At 38.3% G+C, this 26,797-nt stretch overlaps 2 protein-coding genes across 3 annotated transcripts in view; one reads left to right on the top strand and one right to left on the bottom strand.

The window, feature by feature from the left end:
- Nucleotides 1-7,810: 7,810 nt before the first annotated feature.
- Nucleotides 7,811-10,355, bottom strand: LOC133607144 (fibroblast growth factor 1-like). The gene is made up of 3 exons (XM_061961608.2): nt 10,054-10,355; nt 8,175-8,278; nt 7,811-8,054 (listed from the first exon to the last, which is right to left on the bottom strand). The coding sequence occupies exons 1-3, from the start codon at nt 10,214-10,216 to the stop codon at nt 7,851-7,853; spliced, it is 471 nt and encodes a 156-aa protein (XP_061817592.1). The 5' UTR covers nt 10,217-10,355; the 3' UTR covers nt 7,811-7,850.
- A 10,250-nt stretch (nt 10,356-20,605) lies between these two features.
- LOC133607690 (rho GTPase-activating protein 26-like) overlaps nt 20,606-26,797 on the top strand; it is a 155,675-nt gene continuing 149,483 nt past the window's right edge. The window contains exons 1-2 of one of the 2 annotated variants that reach the window (XM_061962562.2): nt 20,606-20,969; nt 21,059-21,273. In XM_061962562.2, the coding sequence (XP_061818546.1) occupies nt 21,114-21,273 (160 nt within the window). In that variant the 5' untranslated portion in view covers nt 20,606-20,969; nt 21,059-21,113. Of the gene's footprint in view, nt 20,970-21,055; nt 21,274-26,797 lie in introns of both variants that reach the window. The other variant, XM_061962561.2, reaches the window with a different exon arrangement.

Below are 26,797 nucleotides of genomic sequence, written 5' to 3'. Positions count from 1 at the left end.
CTTTTACGTTAGTTCTTCAATAATACAAGTTGTAGGTGTTGAAATCACCATGTAAAATCTTTAATGCTAATCGCTAGCACATCTATGGCAAATCCAATGTAAACTAGATGAGGCAATTCCTGAAGGAATTGAATGCTCCAATGCTGAAGTTGAACTGAAATACTGACAGAATGTAGTATGAATGTAAGAATAGTTTGAATGTTGGAATGGTTTGAATGTTGAAGAGTTTGAATTTCCAAGAAAACCGGAATTTTGGTTTGGAATTAGGGAAAGTGTTAGTTTGAATGTCCAGGATGAGTGGAATGTGTTGATGTTGGAATGGTTTGAGTAGGTTGAAAAATGTGGGAATTGTTGGATAATTCATTTTGAATGGGGAACATGTCTTTAAATACTGAGAACTCTAGGAAATCCGGGATTTTTTTTTTTTTTTTTTAACAATTGTTGAAGAAGAGCACACAATTCCTGAACAGGCTGAATATTTTGAAGTCGGAACTGTTTGAATCGGATACAAAATGTAGGAGTTGTGGTACTTTGAAAAATGTCCCATTCTTTTCAATGGGAATATCATGGAAAATTGGGGATTTCAGGAAAAAAGGGAATTTTGGGAAAATGCATAAAAAATGTGAATGTTGTGAATGAGTTGAGATGGTTGATGTTGGAATTTTTCAAATCGGTCGAGAAATGTTGAAGTAGTAACATTTTTAGTTGAGAAATGGTACAACGGAATTTCGGGAAAACCGGGAATTTTTCCAGTTCAAAAAACAACTACCTTTTTTGGTCCTGTTTAAGAGGAAAGATTTGTCGGTGGAACGATTGAAGAGGGTTGAAAAATGTGGAAGGAGTAGTCGACAGAAAAAAGGGTGAAAAGAGGGTTTGAAAAATCGGGAATTCTGGGAATTCCTGGAATTTTTGAATGTCAAGGATGAGTGGAACCTAGTGTGTGTGTGACAATCATTTGTACTTTAACTTTTTAATATGTTGAAGGTGGAATAGTTTGAACAGGTTGACAAATGTGGAAATGGTGGAAGTTAGAAAAATGGCCAATTCATTTTGAATGGGAAAAATGTCCCGGAAAACCTGGAATTCTGGGAAATCTGGGAATTCTTTGATTTTTTTAAGGGTAAGCCTGCGATTGCCGAATAGGCTGAACAGTTTGAAGTTGGACCGGTTTGAATTTCATGAAAAATGTGGAAGGTAGAGCGTGCTAAAATCTGGAGAAGAAGAGGAAGAATAGATGAATTTTGGTGTAGAAAAGCATGAGTGAATACTTTGGGGCATTCACACAATTAGCATCGAGCTAGCGCATTTTAAAAAGTGGAGCCTTGCTTTACTTTTAAGTGCCACCTTCTTGCTTTGTTGGCGTGGAACATTGACACAACACCTCGAGGCACCCCAGCTGAGCGGCTCTAAGCACTGACTACTCTTTTACCCGCCAAGTCCTTGAGCCGGTACCGAGTCTGCAACCGGACGTGATGTCACGTGCAACAAAGGAATCAAAATATTGGTGTTACGTGTACAGAGGGAAGAAGACGGCACAGACAGCAGGGACGTCGTTTTAGCTCTATTTATTTTATATTACATTAGAAATGAAGTGTGTAAACTAATCCAAAATGTGTATGGTGTGACTATGTGTAGCGATTAACTGAGGAGTGTTACCAGGAGTGTTGAGCGAGAGGCGGAAGTCCAAGAGTGGCAAGGCAGGCTCGAAGGTCTAGAGACAGGCAGGAAGTTTGCGTGTCAAAAGTCCGTGTCCAGGCGGGAGGTTGAGATCCAAGACGCAGCCAGGGAACCAGAGGGAATACAGGGAGACGAGACACACAGCTCGTGACGCGGCAACGGAGGAATGTTGCTGGAAGGCGACAAGTGGACACGAGACAAATGAACATGGGGGGGGGGGGAGAAACACAGGTAGAGAGAGAGAGAGAGAGTGCATAGACCTAGATGAGTCGGCTTACTGTACTGAACAGGAAACTACGTTCTGGCCCGGAACGCAGGTCTGCACTGACTTACGAAGCCTAGGGAGCTCATCAGCGACAGGTGTACAGATTGCAGATTGATTGCAGCTGCCTGCTGCAGCCGGAGTGGTGCGCTCTTGGAGGTGCGCCCGGGCCGTGACAATTGGCACCGTTAGTACGGACGAAATTTGGTCAGTGGCCCTAAAAGTACGGAATTCGGTAAACATACCTAACAGTGACATTATAAAGGACAGATGTGGCTGTAGGCAACCTCCTGATGTGTTTATTTTTATCTCCACAAGATGGCACTTTAGCTGTATTTATGTAGCTCTGCGTGCTCTTTAAAACTACTCGCCACTATAGCGCTTCTAATGTCGACTCAGCAGTTTACTCCTAGTGTGGGAATAATACGATACAGAACACGCTATAAAGATATGTGGTATTACTGAGAAGAGTAACAAAAAGGTGCAAAGCAAAAAGACAGAGACGGATGTTTGACGAGGCAGACGGGCAGGAAGGGCGAATAAAGATGGAAATGAGGAAGGAGAGAGCAGTAACAGATGATAAAATGTCTCCGAGTGTGTGTGTGTGTGTGTGTGTGTGTGTGTGTGTGTGTGTGCGTGTGTGTGTGTCTGCTAGAGTGGTTGCAGTTGCCTGGCTCTTGGCTGCTGTCAGGCTACGGGACTCCCAAAGGAAGCTGGCCCTTGTTCAGTTTACAGTGTATGATTCCCTTCCTGCCCTGCTCAGACCCACAGGCTAACCTACATTTGTGTGAGTGTGTGCGTGCATGTGTGTGTTTGTGTGTGTGTGTGTGTGTGTGTGTGTGTGTTGGGGGCCCCGTCTTCTAAGGGAGAGGTCACGGGCTGCATAACAGTCAATGTTTGTCTACCAACAGAAGCATGTCCACTCAGTGTCCTCATACAGGATGGATTTTGCTTTTGATAAGAAAGGAAGTATGAAATGTTAGTATGAAAGAGGTTTTTGTATTCTAATTGAGGGTCATGTACACAAGGTGGAGGGTGTGTACACCCACTGTGGTTCATTACTTGGTGTATTTCTGAAAAGGTCTACTGCAAACAGATGCTGAGAGTGTGCGACTTATAGGTAACCTAATGAAATTACTACTACTACCAAATATGTAATATATAACGACTATTTATTAACAACGAAACCTACATTTGATATATTTATAAAATATTTAATAAGAGCAATAATTTCATATTCTTGCTATAAAGTACAAATATATATGTTTTTTCCATAAAAGTGTTAATAATGATAAAAAAAAATAAAAAAAAATATTTTCCTATTAGCAGATATGTATTTATTAACACTAATATTGTATTTAGCAAACAAGAATTGATTATTCATAGTATAAAACGGTAATATTTATTTGTTGCTTTCTATAAAATATTTAATAATATTAGTACAATTTTAAAATAATGGTTTAACAAATATGACATATATGTCAAATATGTTCTTATGTTTTACCAACTATATTCTAATGTATTATTTAGCAGATATTTAATTAGAAAAATAATGGAATATTACTAATATAATATATTGTTTGTATGTATTAATTATAAAATATGTACACTAATAGTAATAATGTCTCGATAGTAATTTAGCATTTATATATTCTGGTATCATCTTGTTCATTTATTAATGACAATTATTCACGTTTATTATTTAGCAAATACTTGAATATTCTTCAATCAATCAATCAATCAATCTTTATTTATATAGCCCTAAATCACAAGTGTCTCAAAGGGCTGCACAAGCCACAACGACATCCTCGGTACAAAGCCCACATACGGGCAAGGAAAAACTCACCCCAGTGGGACGTCGATGTGAATGACTATGAGAAACCTTGGAGAGGACCGCATATGTGGGTAACCCCCCCCCTCTAGGGGAGACCGAAAGCAATGGATGTCGAGTGGGTCTGACATAATATTGTGAGAGTCCAGTCCATAGTGGATCCAACATAATAGTAAGAGTCCAGTCCATAGTGGGGCCAGCAGGACACCATCCCGAGCGGAGACGGGTCAGCAGCGTAGAGATGTTCCCAGCCGATGCACAGGCGAGCGGTCCACCCCGGGTCCCGACTCTGGACAGCCAGCACTTCATCCATGGCCACCGGACCTGTGCCCCCCACCCCTCAAGGAAAAGGGGAGCAGAGGAGAAAAGAAAAGAAACGGCAGATCAACTGGTCTAACAGGGGGGCTATTTAAAGGCTAGAGTATACAAATGAGTTTTAAGATGGGACTTAAATGCTTCTACTGAGGTAGCATCTCTAATTGTTACCGGGAGGGCATTCCATAGTACTGGAGCCCGAATAGAAAACGCTCTATAGCCCGCAGACTTTTTTTGGGCTCTGGGAATCACTAATAAGCCGGAGTTCTTTGAACGCAGATTTCTTGCCGGGACATATGGTACAATGCAATCGACAAGATAGGACGGAGCTAGACCGTGTAGTATTTTATACGTAAGTAGTAAAACCTTAAAGTCACATCTTAAGTGCACAGGAAGCCAGTGCAGGTGAGCCAGTATAGGCGTAATATGATCAAACTTTCTTGTTCTTGTCAAAAGTCTAGCAGCCGCATTTTGTACCAACTGTAATTTTTTAATGCTAGACATAGGGAGACCCGAAAATAATACGTTACAATAGTCGAGACGAGACGTAACGAACGCATGAATAGTGATCTCAGCGTCGCTAGTGGATAAAATAGAACGAATTTTAGCGATATTACGGAGATGAAAGAAGGCCGTTTTAGTAACACTCTTAATGTGTGATTCAAACGAGAGAGTTGGGTCGATATTCTTAATATAAAATATAATTTGTATGTATTATCCCTAAAATATGTAAAACAAATTATAATAACTATAATACAAATAATCACTTAGCATTTAAATAATCAAATACAAATATTTGTATTTACTATTTTTAAAATATATACATTTTTACTAAATATATACAATTGTAATTATGTATTATATGAGTTACGCTTTAAACTGTTTTTAGAATATATTAATTTTTTACTAAATATATACAATTGTAATTATTTATTATATGCATTACGTTTTAAACTATTTTTAAAATATATTATTTTTACTAAATATATCCACTTGTAATTATGTATTATATGAGTTACGCTTTAATTATTACAAAATAAAGTAATATTTCAATTATAATCATGTAAGTATTTGTTTAATTATAAGAACAAACATAAATATAATATAGAAAATAAATTAATATATTGTTTTTATTTTCAAGTATTCATGACCATAAATAAATATGTGTTTTATGATAATTGGCAATTAATAAAGAGTGTTTCAATTAAAACGGCAAGTTATTACCATAGGTCCAGTTGAAAAATAGTATTGTATGTTATGATAAAGTGCACTTTGAAGGTAACAAGAACCAAGAGACTTCATCAGTTGTTGGCCCTTCAAACATCTTCAAAAACGTCACAGCGTTTCCTCCTCAGTCTTTTTCCTGGCAGAGCAACATCTGAAGCAACGTTTGAGTCGTGTTCTCTGTCAGCTGTTACACATTAAGTGTGGATTAGATGAAAAAGGGCCATCGCTTCCAAAAGTGCAGTGAAGAATTCCTAGCAGGGGTCAGCAGAGGTCACTTCCTTTGTTTCTTCATGTGCAATCATCTGTAATAACTTTACAATATTGAACTAAAGCAGAACCAAAGGAATCATTCTCAGCGGATTCTTAAAGCTGCATAAAACCTCAACGTTGTTTATCATGCCCACTGTGCACACACTGCAGTAATCTGCTGCAACAGAAGGGTGTTTTTATTTTTCATCTAAATGTGCAATATTGATGCATAAATTATGTGTCATTTATTTATGACCACAAAAACCTGCTAGCTTAAACCTTACGCATAATAAAGGAAACACAAAACTACTTGGGAGTTTCATCACATATTGAAATGACTTTTACACTTCAATATAAAACAATGCTGCCCTCTAGTGTTCAGAAAAAATAGTGGGGAAAAAATGCATTCATTTATTTAGGCAAGGCAAAGCGAGACACTTTTATTTATAGAGCACAATTTGTACACAAGGCAAGTCAAAGTGATTTACAGAAAATTAAAAGAAGGCAAAAATAAAGATATAAAATCATAATTCAAATTAAATTCAGGTTATAAAATCATCAAAAAAACATACATACATACATACATCACTGTACATTTTTTTTATTAATACATAAAGGTGATCACATGACCATAGTGTTAGTATATACATTAAGGCACAATATTATAAACTTTTATCATCAATTTTTTTTTTTTTTATAGGAATTTTTGGCGGGATTTGTGTACACTTTTAAAATATACAACCCCAAAAAATACAAACTTTATTTTAGAGTACTGTTATTGTGGATTTACTCTGTTGTAATAAAAAAATAATACATAAGAAGAAACTGTATGCAGAAAACTATGGAGGCCCCTATGAGACAAAATGAAATTAATAAGTAAATATTCAGATAATTACGTTGGGGCGGTATAGCTCGGTTGGTGGAGTGGCCGTGCCAGCAACTTGAGGGTAGCAGGTTCGATCCCCGCTTCCACCATCCTAATCACTGCCGTTGTGTCCTTGGGCAGGACACTTTACCCACCTGCTCCCAGTGCCACCCACACTGGTTTAAATGTAACTTAGATATTGGGTTTCACTATGTAAAGCGCTTTGAGTCACTTGAGAAAAAGCGCTATATAAATGTAATTCACTTCACTTCACTACGTAAAGGTGTCACTATTTAATTATGATTGCAATTGAATACATAAATGGCTTATTACGTGTGTACATGTAAAATTACATTTAATCATTAAACTATTTTATTGATTTAATAATTTCATGATTTAATTATTTTACAATTTTGGGATAACATTCAATAAATAAATACATTGGTGAATAATAATTGACTGTTCCTATATTTTAATCATTAAATAAATAAATACTTGAGAAACAATTAAATCATGAAGTCATTAACTATATATAATTAAATGATTTCTAATAAATAAATTACATTTTATAACACGTTTAGGCCTTAAATTCTAATTAATGACACATTTAAGAAACAATTGAAATATTTATTTATCTAATTAAATAATTTATAATAAATAAATGAAATTTTATAACACTTCGGCATTAAATTCCAATTAATGACACATTTAAGAAACAATTGAAATTTGTATTAATCTAATTAAATAATTGAATAATTTATAATAAATAAATGACATTTTATAACACTTTTAGGCATTATATTTAAGAAAAAATTTAAATATTTCTTTAATTTTGGCCCTCTGGAGCAAGCACGGTGCACATGTATGTATACATGTATAAATAATATATGTATATTTTGACTCAACTGTGTGATATAAATAATACTACTGTATAATCTTTTATAGTCTAGAGTGGGTTTGTTGTTAATTATACAAAAGCAGTAGAACTTCCAAGGCTAAACACATTTTGCTCAGCGACCCTGTGGTTGAATTCCAAGTCGTTCTGATTTTAAAGTGAATTCATCTGCTACAGAGTCAAACTATAGCCACGATACAAACTTGAATTAACTGTACAGTACAGACATTGTTTTTAAATTGCATCCCTTAAGTTAAGTTAAGCAGTGCATAATAAAACTAAAATACAGTAAAACATCTTCAAGCTAATTATTCCCGTTATTCGCTCGGTTAAAACAATGTGTTATTCTGTCTCATTGTGAGCAGCAGACCCTATCTCATGTCGGATTCAGTTCAATTTCTAGTTCTGTGGCTATCGTCACATTCTTTTTTCGGAATCCAAAGGAAAAGCATGGTGAAAACAAAACATGTTTTATATTCTTGTTTTTATATTCTAGTTTTTTTTTCCTAGCTGGTCCTGACGGTATTTTTCACGGAACGTTGACGTCGTGGCGCGCGTCCGCTGACAACGGCAGGAACAAGATGGCCTTCTGACCCCAAAGAGCTTTGGGTCCCGGTTTGGGTTTGCCGTTCCGCTTCAGCCCCACGTACCAGCTGTACTTCTTGGAGCAGTACGTGTTGTAATGGTTCTCCTCGTACTTCTCGTGGAAGTAACACTCATCGTTGATGGTGACCTGCAATCAGCACGCAGGGAGGAAACCATCGCTGATGATGGAGTCATCCACACTTCATGCAGCAATAATTATCCCGCTGTTGCCATTATTCCTAGATGATAGTACTTTTATGCTACTCACTGATCCATAGAGGCTTCCGTTGGTGTTCATGGCCAGGTATCTTCCCGTGTTCTCCCCCATCACCACCACCACGCCCGCGCTCACAGCCTTCAGCCTCAGGACGTCTGCACACAACACGTGATATTTCACCAGCGATATGCTGCATGACTCCCGTTTCAGGGAAAACTAAAATCAGCTCTGACGCAGCATGTTTGTTTTCTGGAAAGATCAAATTAGTAATCACACTTTAGTTAGAGTAGTCATTGTACAGCTTGTATAGCAGTGCTATCCACTAAGAGTATTGGGAAAGCGGCCTTTTTCCCCACCGTGGCGTTTTGCTGCATTTACGATATCAACGTGAACCGTTAGGACCAAATGGTTGAGGTGCTGCAGTATTCTTTTCCTGTTGTGTTAAAAGCAACCAACTCTTTTCACACCGTCATGGTGATGACGTTCTCTGACTATCTGACTGTGGCAATATTGTTGCTGGGTTCTGTGTGAAAGGTGCAGACCGTTAGAGGCACATGATTTCTCCCAATGGAACTGACGAAAATAGTAGAAAATCATGAAAACAAATGAATCATACTTCCAGCTGATTTGATTTCATTTAGTTCAAATGTATTTCAATTGTATTTCATTTCTAATCAAATCATGATGAGTTTTGTTGTTTTGTTTATTTTTATTGTATTTTAGTATTGTGCTGTTTTGTTTTATTGTAATTTAGTTTATTTTTATTGTATTGTATTGCATTGTATTTTAGTTAAGTGTAGTTCAGTTTTGTCATGTTTTATTGTATTTATATATTATAAATACAATATATATTTGTATATATATGGGGCGGTATAGCTTGGTTGGTAGAGCGGCCGTGCCAGCACCTTGAGGGTTGCAGGTTCGATCCCCGCTTCCGCCATCCTAGTCACTGCTGTTGTGTCCTTGGGCAAGACACTTTACCCACCTGCTCCCAGTGCCACCCACACTGGTTTAAAATGTAACTTAGATATTGGGTTTCACTATGTAAAGCGCTTTGAGTCACTAGAGAAAAACGCTATATAAATATAATTCAATTCACTTCACTTATTTTAGTTTAGTTTAGTGTTGTGTGTTTTATTGTATTTTATATTAGATTAGTTTAACTTATTGTATTTTATAGTATTTAGATTAATTTATTTTGATTTTATTGTAATTCATTTTGTTTAATTGAAATGTATTTAATTATATTTTAGTTTAGTTTTGTTGTTTAGTTCAATTTTGTTTAGTTTAGTTTCATTGTATTGTATTTTATCTTATTTTGATTTTGATTGGATTAGTTTTGTTATCAACTTCAGTTTTGTTTTATTTTATCTTATTTTATTTTGTTTTAGTTGTATCGTATTTAGTTCAGTTTAATTAATTTTTTTGTTTAACTTTATTTTATTGTATTACATTTTAGGTTGTTTTCAGTTTAGTTTAGTTATTGAGTTGAGTTTTATTTTTATTGTACTATAGTTTTGTAATGTATTGTAATTGATTAGATTTTATTGTAAGCTATTTTATTTTATTATCATTTTGCTTGGTTTAGTGTCAGTTTTTTTTTTTAGTTCAGTTTTATTTTATATTAATTTAGTTTAGTGTTTTGTTGTATTGTAAAAATGTAAATATATTATTTAAAATGTAATATACTTTACATTAATTTATTTTATTTGTATGGTTTTAGGCATAGTATATAATAACAGTACACTGTTTTGCTTTGTGACTTCTAACACAAAACATACATAGATAATACTCTGATGTACAACATGTATCTCAATGATCTACATCCACTGGTTTTTTTCTACCCCAATATGTCAATGTTATGACAACTCATGATACTTTTGTAGTAATTATTAAATTATTAGGCGGACTAGACAAAGAAGAAGTTTACCATAGGGGTCATTGTCCTGCCTGCCTCCATCCACACTCCCATCAGGCGAGATCCTCAGTTGGTGTCCTCCGTTCCTGCAGTGAAGTCTGCTCAGAGTCCTGTTCTCTTGCCAGGACACGTCCAGAGAGGATTTTGGCAGCACTCTCAGGTCCCCGTCACACATCCTCAGCGGGCTTCGTGGCTGGGCCGAGACGCGGCGTTGTTCCGGCGGCTGAGAGCCGCTCGTGTCACCTGGGGCGCGTTAGACGGCAAACAGGAAGTTGAGATAAACACCACCTCTTATATACGAGTGGTCCCTCCTGATAAACATTCCCCAGATGAATAAATGGTAAGACAAATAGAACGGTTCCAGATGGCAGTGATGCAACTTTCATGTGAAATCAGTAAAAAGGTCAGACGGCACACAACAAAGTAAAAATGTTGTAAGGTTGTGCAATCTTTTTTCTTTCTTTTTTTTTATTGAGAGGAAACATGACTAGACATCACACTCCTCTTCTCTCAGACTAAAGTTTTGACTCACTTTCTCTTTAAATAACATTGGAGAGTGGCTCTAAACTTTTGACTGCTAGTTTATATAGCTATATATATATATATATATATATATATATATATATATATATATATATATATATATATATACATACAGTACAGGCCAAAAGTTTGGACCTTCTCATTTCACTGTGTTTTCTTAATTTTCATGACTGTTTACATCGTAGATTGTCACTGAAGGCATCGAAACTATGAATGAACACATGTGGAGTTATGTATTTAACACAAAAAAAAAGGTGAAATAACTGAAAACATGTTTTATATTCTAGTTTCTTCAAAATAGCCACCCTTTGCGCTGATTTCTTTTTTGCACACTCTTGGCATTCTCTCGATGAGCCTCAAGAGGTAGTCACCTGAAATAGTTTTCACTTCACAGGTGTGCTTGAAGAGAATGCCAAGAGAGTGCAAAGCAGTAATCAGAGCAAAGGGTGGCTATTTTGAAGAAACTAGAATATAAAACATGTTTTAAGTTATTTCACCATTTTTTTTATTTAATACATAACTCCACATGTGTTCATTCATAGTTTTGATACCTTCAGTGACAATCTACTATATATATATATATACAGTGGGGCAAAAAAGTATTTAGTCAGCCACCAATTGTGCAAGTTCTCCCACTTAAAATGATGACAGAGGTCTGTAATTTTCATCATAGGTACACTTCAACTGTGAGAGACAGAATGTGAAAAAAAAAATCCAGGAATTCCCATTGTAGGATTTTTTAAGAATGTATTTGTAAATTATGGTGGAAAATAAGTATTTGGTCAATAACAAAAATTCAACTCAATGCTTTGTAATATAACCTTTGTTGGCAATAACAGAGGTCAGACGATTACTATAGGTCTTTACCAGGTTTGCACACACAGTAGCTGGTATTTTGGCCCATTCCTCCATGCAGATCTTCTCGAGAGCAGTGATGTTTTGGGGCTGTTGCCGAGCAACACAGACTTTCAACTCCCTGCACAGATTTTCTATGGGGTTCAGGTCTGGAGACTGGCTAGTCCACTCCAGGACTTTCAAATGCTTCTTACGGAGCCACTCCTTCGTTGCCCGGGCGGTGTGTTTGGGATCATTGTCATGCTGGAAGACCCAGCCACCTTTCATCTTCAAAGCTCTCACTGATGGAAGGAGGTTTTGGCTCAAAATCTCACGATTCATGGCCCCATTCATTCTTTCCTTAACACGGATCAGTCGGCCTGTCCCCTTAGTAGAAAAACAGCCCCAAAGCATGATGTTTCCACCCCCATGCTTCACAGTAGGTATGGTGTTCTTGGGATGCAACTCAGTATTCTTCTTCCTCCAAACAGGACGAGTTGAGTTTATACCAAAAAGTTATATTTTGGTTTCATCTGACCACATGACATTCTCCCAATCCTCTGCTGTATCATCCATGTGCTCTCTGGCAAACTTCAGACGGGGCTGGACATGCACTGGCTTAAGCAGGGGGACACGTCTGGCACTGCAGGATTTGATTCCCTGTCGGCGTAGTGTGTTACTGATGGTAACCTTTGTTACTTTGGTCCCAGCTCTCTGCAGGTCATTCACCAGGTCCCCCCGTGTGGTTCTGGGATTTTTGCTCACCGTTCTCATGATCATTTTGACCCCACGGGATGAGATCTTGTGTGGAGCCCCAGATCGAGGGAGATTATCAGTGGTCTTGTATGTCTTCCATTTTCTGATAATTGCTCCCACAGTTGATTTTTTCACACCAAGCTGCTTGCCTATTGTAGATTCACTCTTCACAGTCTGGTGCAGGTCTACAATTCTTTTCCTGGTGTCCTTCGACAGCTCTTTGGTCTTGGCCATAGTGGAGTTTGGAGTCTGACTGTTTGAGGCTGTGGACAGGTGTCTTTTATACAGATAACAAGTTCAAACAGGTGCCATTAATACAGGTAACAAGTGGAGGACAGAAGAGCTTCTTAAAGAAAAAGTTACAGGTCTGTGAGAGCCAGAGATCTTCCTTGTTTGAAGTGACCAAATACTTATTTTCCACCATAATTTACAAATAAATTCTTTAAAATTCCTAGAATGTGAATTCCTGTATTTTTTTTCACATTCTGTCTCTCACAGTTGAAGTGTACCTATGATGAAAATTACAGACCTCTGTCATCATTTTAAGTGGGAGAACTTGCACAATCGGTGGCTGACTAAATACTTTTTTGCCCCACTGTATATATATATATATATATATATATATATATATATATATATATATATATATATATATATATATATATATATATAGATTGATGTTATGTTGATTTTGAAAGATTTAAAGAGTCAAATGTCTGTTATAGACTGTTACCTATGACACAGCAAGAACTCTGTTGGTTTTGAATCAGCTTAACTCGAAAGACTGAGTTACCTCAGGTCAAAAGTCGGATCAGTATTGACAAGTTCAATGGCGAAATTCTACCAGCTGTTATAGCATTATGCCAGAGCGAGAACTCTATTGATATTTGACTTAAACGTCAGGGACAGAAAAAAGCTAAGGTCAAAGGTAAAAAAAGGAAACTAGTGTTAGATGATTCTCACCAAGATGTTTGGGGGCAATTTAAGCTGACCGTCCTCAAAATGTAACAGAGCAACAACCCTGTTGATTTTGAATTATATCTTACCCCTAATGACAGAGGTAGTATACTATATAAAGTGTTAATGATCAAACTTGTTTAGCCAGTCTATTGTGGAACAAGAGTTCTATTGATTTTAAATAACATCCTCCCTACCTGGGTAGATTGAGGTAACTGAGTATAAAAAGTCCCATTAGGAGTTTCATGTCCTTTGTTATAATTCTGCTGGGTCTAATTTTAAGAGGGTGTCGTTTAAGAACAAGAGTCCTATTGATTTTAAATGCTAGCCTACACAGGATGACTGAAGCAGCTGAGGTCCAAAGTCAGTGTTAACATTTTTTCTTGTTCATGTTCTAACAGACACAATATGCACCTCAACTGAACAATATTACAGACTGCTAGAATCCTGTTGATTTTGAGAGATGACCTAGCTCGGGATGAACGAGGTAGCTTAGGTCAAAGGTCATTTGTCACTCGCAGAGAATGTTCTGCAGTTTTCGTGAAGTCTTTTTCTTGTGCGTCCGACCAAAAACGCTGTTGAACAATATACTGTCAAATCACAACAAGAACCCTGTTGATTTTTGGTCAATATCCTTTCAAATCACACCAAGAACACTGTTGATTTTGAACAATATATTGTCTAATCAGAAGAGGAATCATATTGATTTTGAACAGCATCCTTTCAAATCACAACAAGAACACTGTTGATTTTGAACAATATATTGTCTAATCAGAAGAGGAATCATATTGATTTTGAACAGCATCCTTTCAAATCACAACAAGAACACTGTTGATTTTGAACAAAATCCTGTCAAATCACACCAAGAACACTGTTGATTTTGAACAACATATTGTCTAATCTAAAGAAGACGCTTGTTGATTTTTAGTAATATATTGACTAATCTAAAGAAGAACCCTGTTGATTTTGTACAGTATCTTTTCAAATCACAAATTGTGAAGAATATCCTGTCAAATCACAACAAGAACACTGTTGATTTTTAACATTATGCTTTCAAATCACAACACAACCCTGATGATTTCAACAATATGCTGTCTAAACAGCACAAGAACTCTCTTGATTTTGAAAATGATCCTGTCAAATCACAAGAACCCTGCTGATTTTATATAATAGCCTGTCAAATCACAGCATGAACCCTGTTGATTTTGATCAATGCCCTGTCAAATCACACCAAGAACACTGTTGATTTTGAACAATGCCTTGTCTAATCAGAGGAACCCTGTTGGTTTATGAACAATATCCTGTCAAATCACAACAAACACCCCGATGATTTCTAACACGAGACTGTCAAATCAGCACAAGAGCACTGTTGATTTTGAACAATATATTGTCTAATTTAAAGAAGATGCCTGTTGATTTTTAGCAATATATTGACTAATCTAAAGAAGAACCCTGTTGATTTTGTACAGTATCTTTTCAAATCACAAATTGTGAAGAATATCCTGTCAAATCACAACAAGAACACTGTTGATTTTTAACATTATACTTTCAAATCACAATATGCTGTCTAATCAGCACAAGAAAATCATCCTGTCAAATCACAACAAGAACCCTGCGGATTTTATATAATAGCCTGTCAAATTACAGCATGAACCCTGTTGATTTTGATCAATTTCCTGTCAAATCACACCAAGAACACTGTTGATTTTGAAAAAATTAATTGTCTAATCAGAAGAAGAACCCTGTTGGTTTTGAACAATATCCTGTCAAATCACGACAAGAACACTGTTGATTTTATACAATATCATGTCAAATCACAACAAACACCCTGGTGATTTCTAACACTAGGCTTTCAAATCAGCACAAGAACCCTGTTGATTTTGAAAAAGATATTCTCAAATAACAACGATGAAGTGTATTTCTGGTCTTGTCATCCTCGTCCGGACAGAAGAATGGACAGTGTGGCTGGATCAAAAGAGACGTCGGAGACGCTTTACTGAACCAAAAGTTGCTTTGTTACAAGCGACCGTCATTAAACAGGTCTGCAGTACCCGGAGGAACCTCGGTCAAAAAAAATGAAGGACTCCAAAGCCAAACCATCAGTTTTTATATTCCTCCTTTCTGTCTCTGTGTGTGTGCTAAATCAGGAGAGCTCATCCTGACCATAAAAGGAGATGTTTGTGTCTAAGTGTCTGGAAAACAATTGTTTTTAAGTCATAACTCAAATGTTGGCGTTGAGCTAGACAGGTAGTCTTTTCTCAAGGATAGGGCTATCACTTTTGCATTCCGAAGTCCCAATTAGAGCCTCTGTTCCTACGAGAAGTAATCCAATCCACCTGCGAATATCAAACTAAGGGGCCTTATCTATTTATGAGCTCAAACTGAAATACCACTTATTTAATTAAACTTGGTGGTTTACTTTCTCTGAGATGAATATAAACATTCACCATCTGGGGTACCTCCTGGTACCCCAGCACCTCCAAAACCCTCAAATCAAGACTCCAAACATCCCAGAACAAGCTAGTCAGGTTACTTCTAGACCTCCACTCCAGATCACACCTCACTCCTACCCACTTCTCCAAAGTGGGCTGGCTCACGGTGGAGAACAGAGTAAAACAACTTGCACTGAGCCTAGTCTATAAAATCCGCTACACCTCCCTGATACCGAAGTACATGTCAAACTACTTCCTTAATGTAAATGACCACCATAACCATAACACCAGGGGGAGCTCCACTAACCACGTCAAACCCAGTTTCCCATCTAACAAAGGTCTTAACTCATTCTCCTTCTATGCCACATCAATATGGAATGCACTCCCAACAGGTGTAAAAGAAAGTGCATCTCTATCCTCCTTCAAAACCACACTAAAAGAACACCTCCAGGCAGCTACAACCCTAGCCTAACCCCCTGCCCCCACCACATCCCACCTCCCCGGATTGTAAATAATCAAATGTATATACTTGTTATTATGCTTTCTGAGCTCACTATGTTTACTGCTCACTGTACATATCCTACCAAGTGAGACCTACACTGTTTCAATGGGACGGCGTGGCGCAATGGAAGAATGGCCGTGCGCGACCCGAGGGTCCCTGGTTCAATCCCCACCTAGTACCAACCTCGTCATGTCCGTTGTGTCCTGAGCAAGACACTTCACCCTTGCTCCTGATGGGTGCTGGTTAGCGCCTTGCATGGCAGCTCCCTCCATCAGTGTGTTAATGTGTGTGAATGGGTAAATGTGGAAGTAGTGTCAAAGCGCTTTGAGTACCTTGAAGGTAGAAAAGCGCTATACAAGTACAACCCATTTATCATTTATTATTTATTTCTCAGATGATATAATTGTTGATGACTGAAGTATGCTGATAGCAACCCAACCTAAACCCTCCCCCTTCCCAACCCCCTCCCCATCCCACCCCCTCGGATTGTAAATAATGTAAATAATTCAATGTATATACTCTGATGATTAACTTGTGTGATGACTGTATTATGCTGATAGTATATATTTCTACCATGAATTGATTAAGTTGAAAAACTTATTCGGGTCTTACCATTTAGTGGTCAATTGTACGGAATATGTACTTCACTGTGCAATCTACTAATAAAAGTTTCAATCAATCAATCAATCATATGCAGAACATAATATGAGTTAATTACTTCACTTCAACTATAACTCTGTTGATTTTTATATAATATTCTGTCAAATCCCAACAAGGTGTCCTGTCAAATCAAATGAAAGATCCTGTTTATTGTGAACAATATTCTGTCAAATCACAACAAGACCCCTGTTGATTCTTGAACAGAGAACCATATTGATTTTGAACAGAGAACCATATTGATTTCGAACAGTATCCTGCCAATTCAAATGAAGGTTCCTGTTGATTTTGAACAGTATTCTGTCTAGCAGTGTGAAGTATCAGGTCTTTTATACTTGCTACATATGCATCCTTTTATGGAATCACATGATCATGAATGTATTTCCACATGTTATACAATAAGCTAACACAATCCCCATATAAACAATGCAAACACATATCTACCTGCACTGTAGTCCAGCTGAGCCGGATAACGCCAATAAAAATCCTCTAAACGTCGTTCTACATCACAGAAACTGAGCGTCTGGAGTGGGCGCCACACCTTGCCAGCGCTCATTTTTGACAAGTCCACGCCAGAGACTATAAATGACCACGGCATGAAAAAAGAGCGGCACCCCGACAAGCTGTGACCAAAGAATCTTGTGCGGCTCTGCCACATCGTCACTAGTGGGCAGGAACGACACACAACCAACACCAGGACTCACCAAGCTGGCCAAAAGTGAGAAGTCTCATTTGCAAGAATGCAGCATCAGTTCACAGAAAGATAACAACATGTTTTAAACACGTTCAAGTCAGTTTGTATATGACCCCTGTTCTGGTCTTGCTTATCAAATCAAACCCTCCGAGGATCAAAATGTCACGAGAAAAGTAAAATATAAACAATGGATTTTAACCTTCTGACCAATTTGGCCTCCTCGTGGTACTAAACAACATTTGTGTGACAACACTGCCACTCAATAGTTCCCCGTGCGATAAATGACAAATTCTGTTCAAACTTTGAAAAAGTGTCCTAAATTACAACAACTGCTCAGGTAAATTATAGAATTTATACCACTAAAGCAGGGGTGTCAAATATACGGCCCGCGGGCCGGATCAGGCCCACAAACATGTTTTATCTGGCCCTCAAGATGAGTTTGCAAAGTATAAAAATGAGCTGACATTTTTAAATAAAATAAACTGCTGTTCTAAATGTGTCCACTGGATGTCGCAATAGCACATCTTTGACTTCAGAGGGGGCGGAGCTATGTGCCGTGTGTCAACACTTCCGTGTCTGGACACTACTACTTACGTTTTACCCATTTATACCCAAATACATATCTTTGATTATCTGTACATTTATTGTTATACTTATAACTGGGAAGCATATTTGACTGATGAACATAATCTCATCATTTCTTCAGAAAGTATAAATGACCGCAAATGAAGATAGACTATTAACCGCAATATGTCAGTGTAAAAAACAACATGATTTTTTACATTTTCAGAATGTGTTTGGTCTATTTTCAAACAATGAAAACAATCTGAAGTTGTCTTTGTTTTTAAGTTATCATGCCATGATTTTACCAGTCCGGCCCACTTGGGAATAGGTTTTCCTCCATGTGGCCCCTGAGCTAAAAATAGTTTGACCCCGCTGCACTAAAGGAAAAATACAAGTCTAAAAAACCCCTCTAGAAGTGGGAGGACAGATCCAAATGTGGATATCACTGATATCATGCTAGTATAAACATTGGCTCGTTACTAGCGTGATGCATGTTTTTAAATTCTCTGCTGTATAAAATATACATAAACATATATTTACATGACTAAGTTATTAGTCATTGCACACAGGTCGGCCGGGGGCAAACAGTCATTTTGGTGTTTTACCCCAATGACTTTATTTTGCTTAAACAAGTAAAATAATATTACATGTTTGTATTTGGTGAAGTGAATTATATTTATATAGCAAATTTTCTCCAGAGACTCAAAGCGCTTTACATAAAATGTTATCCATCCATCCATCCATCTTCTTCCGCTTATCCGAGGTCGGGTCGCGGGGGTAGCAGCCTAAGCAGGGAAGCCCAGACTTCCTTCTCCCCAGCCACTTCGTCCAGCTCCTCCCGGGGGATCTCGAGGCGTTCCCAGGCCAGCCGGGAGACATAGTCTTCCCAATGTGTCCTGGGTCTTCCCCGTGGCCTCCTACCGTTAAATTGTTCACAAAAAAAGTGTGTTGATACTTGTATGTTTTCTTCGTCGGAAATATTTTGTTCCAATTATGACAATGATCGTCAAATTGAAGGCAAATATAAAACAATTCAAAATATCCAAGTAAAGCGTATTGATACTGGCCCTGTATGTATTGTACTGTACTTTGTATTGGGTCGATACCAAAATATACTGTAATAAGACATCATTTTAGTGTGGTTGGGCTCTTTGGGGTTTACAGAAGTCCCAATTTACTGACCAGAAGGTGAAATATTGGAAATGACCACTCAAAACAAAACGGTTTGTCAATTTTGGTCTATTTATGACGACTTACTTTCGGTTACTCCCCCCGTCATATATCCAGAGTATTATCAAATACTAAATCTTTTTTTGTTTTATTCTGAATATTTAAAAAACAGCAACACTAATAATGACAAAGGAAAACAAAAAGGCTATACTAACCACCCACGTTCTAAAAAAATATATAAAAACGATCCCCATCAAAGAAAATGTAAAATTAATTGCCTGATATGCTTTTATTTTATTCTAATGATATTCCTCGCATGTTTTTTTTATTTTAATTTTTTTTAAAACTTTTTTAATGTATTTATTTTTCTTTATGTTTGTGTGTTACACTTCTTGTTGTTATATAACATACTGGATTATCGTTTTATTTTAATTGTTAAATTAGTTATTATTAGAAAAATGTTTTGGGAAAAGAAGGTTACTTCACCCGTCGCATAAATTACGTCATCCATACGTCATAAACAGACTTTTTTTTTTTTTTTTTTTTTCCGGCCAGATACGAATTATGACCACATAAATTTAAACTGGCGTCTGAATGTTTACGTTATGATGTCTAAGAGTAGAACGACGTACTTTTTATAATTAAAATATGTTATTTTGTTACATACAACCCAGACTGTTTATAACTCGCGCACGACACCGATTTTCAAACTCAATGCCTAACGCTAGCTTAAACCAACATTGTGTTGTCGGCATATTTGTGTTGTTTTAAGAAATATTCTTGAATTTTAAATAAAAAGTCAAATATGGAGTAATAAAATGAGGTGTTTTGACATTTTGTTGCCAACAGATGGCGCCATAACACTGGAGAGACGTTCGAGCTCGAGCCTGACAGCTTTGGTGTCATGACGTCATCAATACTCTCCCAAAACACAAGCGGATTCCCCACTGGGGGGAAATGTATATCTATAAAAGCTGTTATAACTATAAAATAGATATAGCACCACGTTAATTAGTTCTTTTTGTGAATCGCAACAAACCAAGGGAACAATGACATCGCGTTTGTAGCTATGTCCGTAGTAATTATTTTTCAGCAACATTAATATTGCAATTAAAATGATATATTTCTTAGCTGCTATTAGCTTCGTTCGTCACTAATATCTTAAAAAATCAAAACTTATTAACTGGCGAGTAAAGAGAGTCTAAGTTGAGTTCTCGAAAAATATATCTCATTATTATTATACACTTTGAAAGCCCAGCCGGACTATAATGAATGATGATTGTAATGATGAGAATGATGAGTCAAAGCTTTTCAAACAGGACACGTCTTTGTTCTAGTTCAATCTAGAATAGTTATTTTGTAATGAACTATTGTTGGAAAAAAGAAGCTATTTAATATAGCAAAAAAACTAGCAAATTTTCTCTACCCACAAAAGTGACTCCAGAGTGACCGCTCTTCGCATTCGTTTAATCTCTGCACAAAGCGACCCGCCCAACGGCAGATTGTGAAAGCCTCTGATTGGGCGCGAGAGACGTCAATCAAAATATTTGCCAGTGTCGCGGTAGGTTGACCGCGATGTGTTGAAGAGGACTCGTCCACATTATTGACGGTCCCGCTCGGTCGTGGTAGTGTCAGCCTCCTTCCCCGCCCTCGTCGCCTCTTAATCGGACTGTCCTGTCCAGGATGACTCGGTCGAGAGGAATGCAGTTTACATGAGCATCTGGACTCTATTTTGCCAAGCATCAGATAACTTTTACGCGTACTCCCATTGGATCTTTTGATTGGTCTTGGATATTTAAGGAGATAATAGGCTATGCAGGTAGGATTTTTTTCCCCCTCCCCACCCTCTTTGGATAACATTCCCCGCGCCACGTTGTTTTAATCGGATTGTGCATCACTCCCCAGCAGCCCCAATAGCAGACAGGGATCACTCCTCCTGGTTCTCGCCGAGCTTTTCTACCCGATGAAGATGGGACTGCCCGCCCTGGAGTTCAGCGACTGTTACCTGGATAGTCCGCAGTTCCGGGAGAGACTCAAGTCCCACGAACTGGAGCTGGACAAGACCAACAAGTTCATCAAGGAGCTCATCAAGGACGGCAAGGCGCTGATCCAGGCTCTGAAAAGTAAGTGAAGATCTTGGCAGAAGCCGTGCATCTTTTATTTGACATGCTCACTCAGGCGGGGTATATATTTGATACACCTGCACCTCCCAAAGACACCCAGGAAGTTTCTATTCATGAAGTTAAACCATCAACTTATGTGATTAGTTATTTGGTCCCTACAATTCAATCTAAGCTACTCAGTGAACTAGGCCTGTGGCGATTAATCGGCCATTTTTGTGAAAAATTACTTCTATTAATGCCTTTTAATGCCAACATGCGCCTAGCAGCCAATTATGTGTCTCCATACACAGTGTGGAGCCGCTCCCTTAAAGGGGAACTGCACTTTTTTTTGGAATGCTGCCTATCGTTCACAATCATTATGAAGGACATGACGACGGATGTGGGCAGCACGGCGGAACAGGAGTTAGTGCATGTGCCTCACAATACGAAGGTCCTGGGTTCGACCCCTGGGCTCGGAGTCTTTCTGTGTGGAGTTTGCATGTTCTCCCCGTGACTGCGTGAGTTCCTTCCGGGTACTCCGGCTTCCTCCCACCTCCAAAGACATGCACCTGGGGATAGGTTGATTGGCAACACTAAGTTGGCCTTAGTGTGTGAATGTTGTCTGTCTATCTGTGTTGGCCCTGCGATGAGGTGGCGACTTGTCCAGGGTGTACCCCGCCTACCGCCTGAATGTAGCTGAGATAGGCTCCTGTGACCCCAAAAGGGACAAGCGGTAGAAAATGGATGGATTGATGACGACGGATGTATTTTTTTTAAATGTATTCTAATTCGTAAATAAACATAAATAAAAGGGATATCCTCTATCCCAGTGGTTCTCAACCTTTTTTCAGTGATGTACCCCCTGTGAACATTTCTTTAATTCAAGTACCCCCTAATCAGAGCAAAGCATTTTTGGTTGAAAAAAAGATACAAAGAAGTAAAATACAGCACTATGTCATCAGTTTCTGATTCATCAAATTGTATAACAGTGCAAAATATTGCTAATTGTAGTGGTCTTTCTTGAACTATTTGGAAAAAAAAGATAGGTTTTTATTTATATTTATAAAGGATTTTTGAATTGTTGCTATTTTTACAATATTTAAAAAAAATCTCACGTACCCTTTGGCATACCTTCAAGTACCCCCAGGGGTACGCGTACCCCCATTTGAGAACCACTGCTCTATCCTGCCCATAAAACCCAATTTAAAAAAAAACATCCAAAAAGCACCAACAATACTCCATTTACATTTCGGGACTTGAATATTAACCAAGTATTAGTGATATTGTTATTATAAGCGCTAACGCAGACAAATTATTTATAGCAGCGGCGTGATCACAAGCTTGCGTGCCAATGTTGACATGAACGACTGATGAGCTGCCTCCCGGTTTCCTTGCTCGACAAACTTTATTGTAGATCACAAATCATGCCTCTCACCTGGATTGTAGAAGGACAAGGATGTATTCCAGAAAGCTGGTACACTTTGACAGCCAATTTAGGCCTGGAAAAGGCGAGAACGACACGAAAAGACGCTTGGTTACACCTTCCTTTTCTTCGCGAGGTTTATGAGACATTCTTCATCTAAATGGGAATATATGAACATCCCAGCAGTCGGCATCCTAATGACAGCAGAAATTGTACAGTAAGTGATGTTGTGATGCGTTTTTAAAATTACTGCGCCACGTATGCTTAAAATGAGCAAAATACGTAAATATTAAATGTTATTTTAAATCTGCCCGTCAATATCAATCAATCAATCAATCAATCAATCAATGTTTATTTATATAGCCCTAAATCACAAGTGTCTCAAAGGGCTGCACAAGCCACAACGACATCCTCGGTTCAGATCCCACATTACATTACAAATATACTTACATGGTAAATGGGTTATACTTATATAGCGCTTTTCTACCTTCAAGGTACTCAAAGTGCTTTGACACTATTTCTACATTCACACACACATTCACACACTGATGTCGGGAGCTGCCTTGCAAGGCCCTAACCACGACCCATCAGGAGCAAGGGTGAAGTGTCTTGCTCTAGGACACAACGGACGTGACTAGGTTGGTAGAAGCTGGGGATCGAACCAGGATCCCTCAGATTGCTGGCACGGCCACTCTCCCAACTGCGCCACGCCGTCCCCGTACATCATGTATATAAAACCTTAATGGAGGTGTTTGGATGTTTTTTAAGGGCTTTATAGGCAGAATAGAGTGGCTCCTATATGCCGTATTGTAAGCAGACTTTTGATTGTCCATCCATCCATCCATTTTTTACCGTTGTCCATCCAGCCATCCATTTTCTGCCGCTTGTCCCTCGTGGGGGTGCTGGAGCCTATCCCAGCTGCACTCGGGCGGAAGGCGGGGTACACCCTGGACAATTCGCCTACTTTTGATTGTATTTACTTAATATTTAGAATACATTTAAAAAAAAAAAAAAAAATCCATCGTCATGTCTTTCATAACGATGGTGAACTATAGGCAAAATGCCATAAAGTGTAACAAAATAGTGCACAGTGTGACATTGAGAAGTGACAACATTGAGAAACCAGAGAAGAACAATGTTTTGCAGGTTTAGTGCCAGGAAACTACGGCTGTGTAACATACAATTTGGTCTGTTATTCAAGTATGGAAATTAATTTATGTTATGCAGTAATTATTATTTAAATATCATTAGACCAAATTACTATTGTTCAAAAGTACCATATTTGTTATATTTTATAATTGATTTTATGGATACAGTACTGCACTTTAGTTCTTACCTGTTGTTTCCATACATCCAAATAGAGAACAGACGAGCGTTGAAAATAAAAGAAAATATGAGCGCAATGAGGCAGCACGGTGTAACAGGTGCATGTGCCTCACAATACGAAGGTCCTGAGTAGTCCTGAGTTCAATCCCGGGCTTGGGATCTTTCTGTGTGGAGTTTGCATGTTCTCTCCGTGACTGCGTGGGTTCCCTCCGGGTACTCCGGCTTCCTCCCACCGCCAAAAACATGCACCTGGGGATAGGTTGATTGGCAACACTAAATTGGCCCTAGTGTGTGAATGTGAGTGTGAATGTTGTCTGTCTATCTGTGTTGGCCCTGCGATGAGGTGGCGACTTGTCCAGGGTGTACCCCGCCTTCCGCCCGAATGCAGCTGAGATAGGCTCCAGCACCACCCGCCACCCCAAAAGGGACAAGCGGTAGAAAATGGATGGATGGGATGAGCGCAATGAAAAGATGACTAAGGTCTGTTTGAAAAAAAACAAAAAAAAACCCTGCTATATTGTTGAGGTGACTTTTCCAGCACTCATTTTTAGTTTCTCTTCTCAGTCCATTCAGAGAATCAACAGCGAGACAGCAAAATGGCACAATCACACTTGATACTTTTACGGGATTGGCTGTTATCATGTCCCTCACATTATTATTCAGTGATCACTTCCTGTTTTGCTAAGTTACCAAAGCACGAGTACCTTTGTCATGCAACCAACTTTGCTTTGTAATTTCGGTTCCTTCCGATCCAAAAATATATATATCAAACATTTTATCAAGCTTATTTTTTATTGATGTCAATGACGTGTCTATCGCGATATATATTAATATCTCATGTGAGTCTCATGAGATTGTTGTGGCCAGTTAGTGTGTATCATCAGGCATAACTGGGATGCCGCAAGGAGTTGTTTGAAGTCCTTTTGTTAGCGTCCGAGCCTGGTGTCAGATCAGAACACGAGAGGGATCGGTGTGTCTCTTTCCGAGCTGTCGGCACATGTGTTCCCATCAGCCTCTTCTACACAGAGACATTGGGAGGCCGTGCTATGTGGATATCGGACGCTGATGAGTGCCTGGTATGTGCAGGAGGGTGTAAAAAGCCTGACAATCTGTCGATAAAGTTTGGCGCTCCCAACAGAGTGTGTCGTCCAAACAAGCTGCTAATGGCTCTGGGAAGTAGACTTAAACGTGCAGAGCAGTGAAGATGGCTTGAAGGAGAAATCAAGACAAGCAAGCACTTTTTAACAGAGCTAACTTTGGCAATATGACAGTTAAGGGGGACCTCACTCACTCCATTGAAACATGCGAATGTCCACAAACCTGAACTTTCCGCCATGTGTCAGCAGCTTGTTGTTTCTCTCTTCCAGCTGATGCTCATTCATCTATTTCGGTTCATTGGTAAGATCTGGAAAATCCAAAATGATTCAATGGCCATATTGTGGCTTTTCTCTGTGTCTCTCAAAGGGTGCTGCTACAGCGGTAAACATGTTGTGTATCATAAGTGCTGCTATTCCACTTGTTAGGAAATGTTCTGTTGTCTTTGAATTTTCTTTTTAGGACTCGATCTAGGTCACCACTGCTTTGTCTTCTGTTAGGAATTTATGTGTTTGCAATGCTGTGCGCATATGTTGTAAATATGGATAGGGCGCATTCCTTAGGTCTTTCTTCTGTGTGTGTGTGTGTGTGTTGACCCTCAATGAAGTAATGGGACAACGCCTTCATATGGTTGTAATATGTCTGGATATAAGAATGTATTTTGCAGTTCTTTTATTCAAAACATTCACAAACAACAATCATAGCTCTTTCCAATGTCTTCCTGTCGAGCTAGCGTTGGTCTACAGACTTGTAGTACTACTTTGTACCTTTAAAGGCACCAGTGAGTCAGAGTCCTATTACAATGCAGCGATTGTGGCTGTACATTGTACAAGTACACTGCGCAGACCTTACTTCCCGACTCCTTAAGAGCCGCGCTGGACAGCTCAGTGCTTTTAGCTCATTGCCTAGCACAGCTGGACTGAATGCACATTCAGCAGCGATATAGAGTTGCTGGTTCGAGCCCAGGGCTAGACTGAGTGGATGACCACAGTTACATGGGTTCAAGGTACAATTGAAGTTCTAAATTGGGATGCTCATGGATGTTGTATCGGTGGAAATTTAAATGAATACATCCCAAAATTTGCATACGATTTAGTGGTGCAGCTCTTAGTTTTATAGTGATTTAAAAATGTAATATTATGTGACCAAACCCAATTTACAAGATTTTTAAGTTATTGGGGAACATGATTAACATCAAAGTCTATAAAACTCAAGTTGTTTTGAAGCATTATACAGCGAATAAATACGACGGTCCCATTCTTGTGACCCAAGTTCAATTCAGATGTTTTAGGTTAACTAGTGTCGCAGTTAGTTTGGTTCGGTTTTTAAATTAAAGTTAAACCAAAATCTGTAGAGAAAGTACTGTGGCGCCTTGACATACAATTGGTTCCCCCTCAAATACTCAAAACGTATCTCAAATCAATCTTCTCCATTGACATTAATGGCATTTCCAACAATTTGTTATGGGCCCCCCAAAAAACAGCACATTTTTAACATGTAACGTGTTTTTTGTTAAGAAAAAACAAACCTTTTGGTGACAAATATTGTATGAAAAACAATACAAAAAAATGTACTATGTACTACAGTAGTTTTAATAATGTACAACATTTACCTTGGAGAGTAGACTTCCACGGCATTTCCTTCAAGCGTCTAACACACCATCAGCAGCTTCTCAATATTTTCATGGGCCCCTTTACACTG

Source organism: Nerophis lumbriciformis, linkage group LG09 (genome assembly GCF_033978685.3).
Source record: "Nerophis lumbriciformis linkage group LG09, RoL_Nlum_v2.1, whole genome shotgun sequence".
NCBI classification, from domain to species: domain Eukaryota; kingdom Metazoa; phylum Chordata; class Actinopteri; order Syngnathiformes; family Syngnathidae; genus Nerophis; species Nerophis lumbriciformis.
Note: the sequence above shows the minus strand (reverse complement) of the source record. Positions and strands in the feature narration are given on the sequence as shown.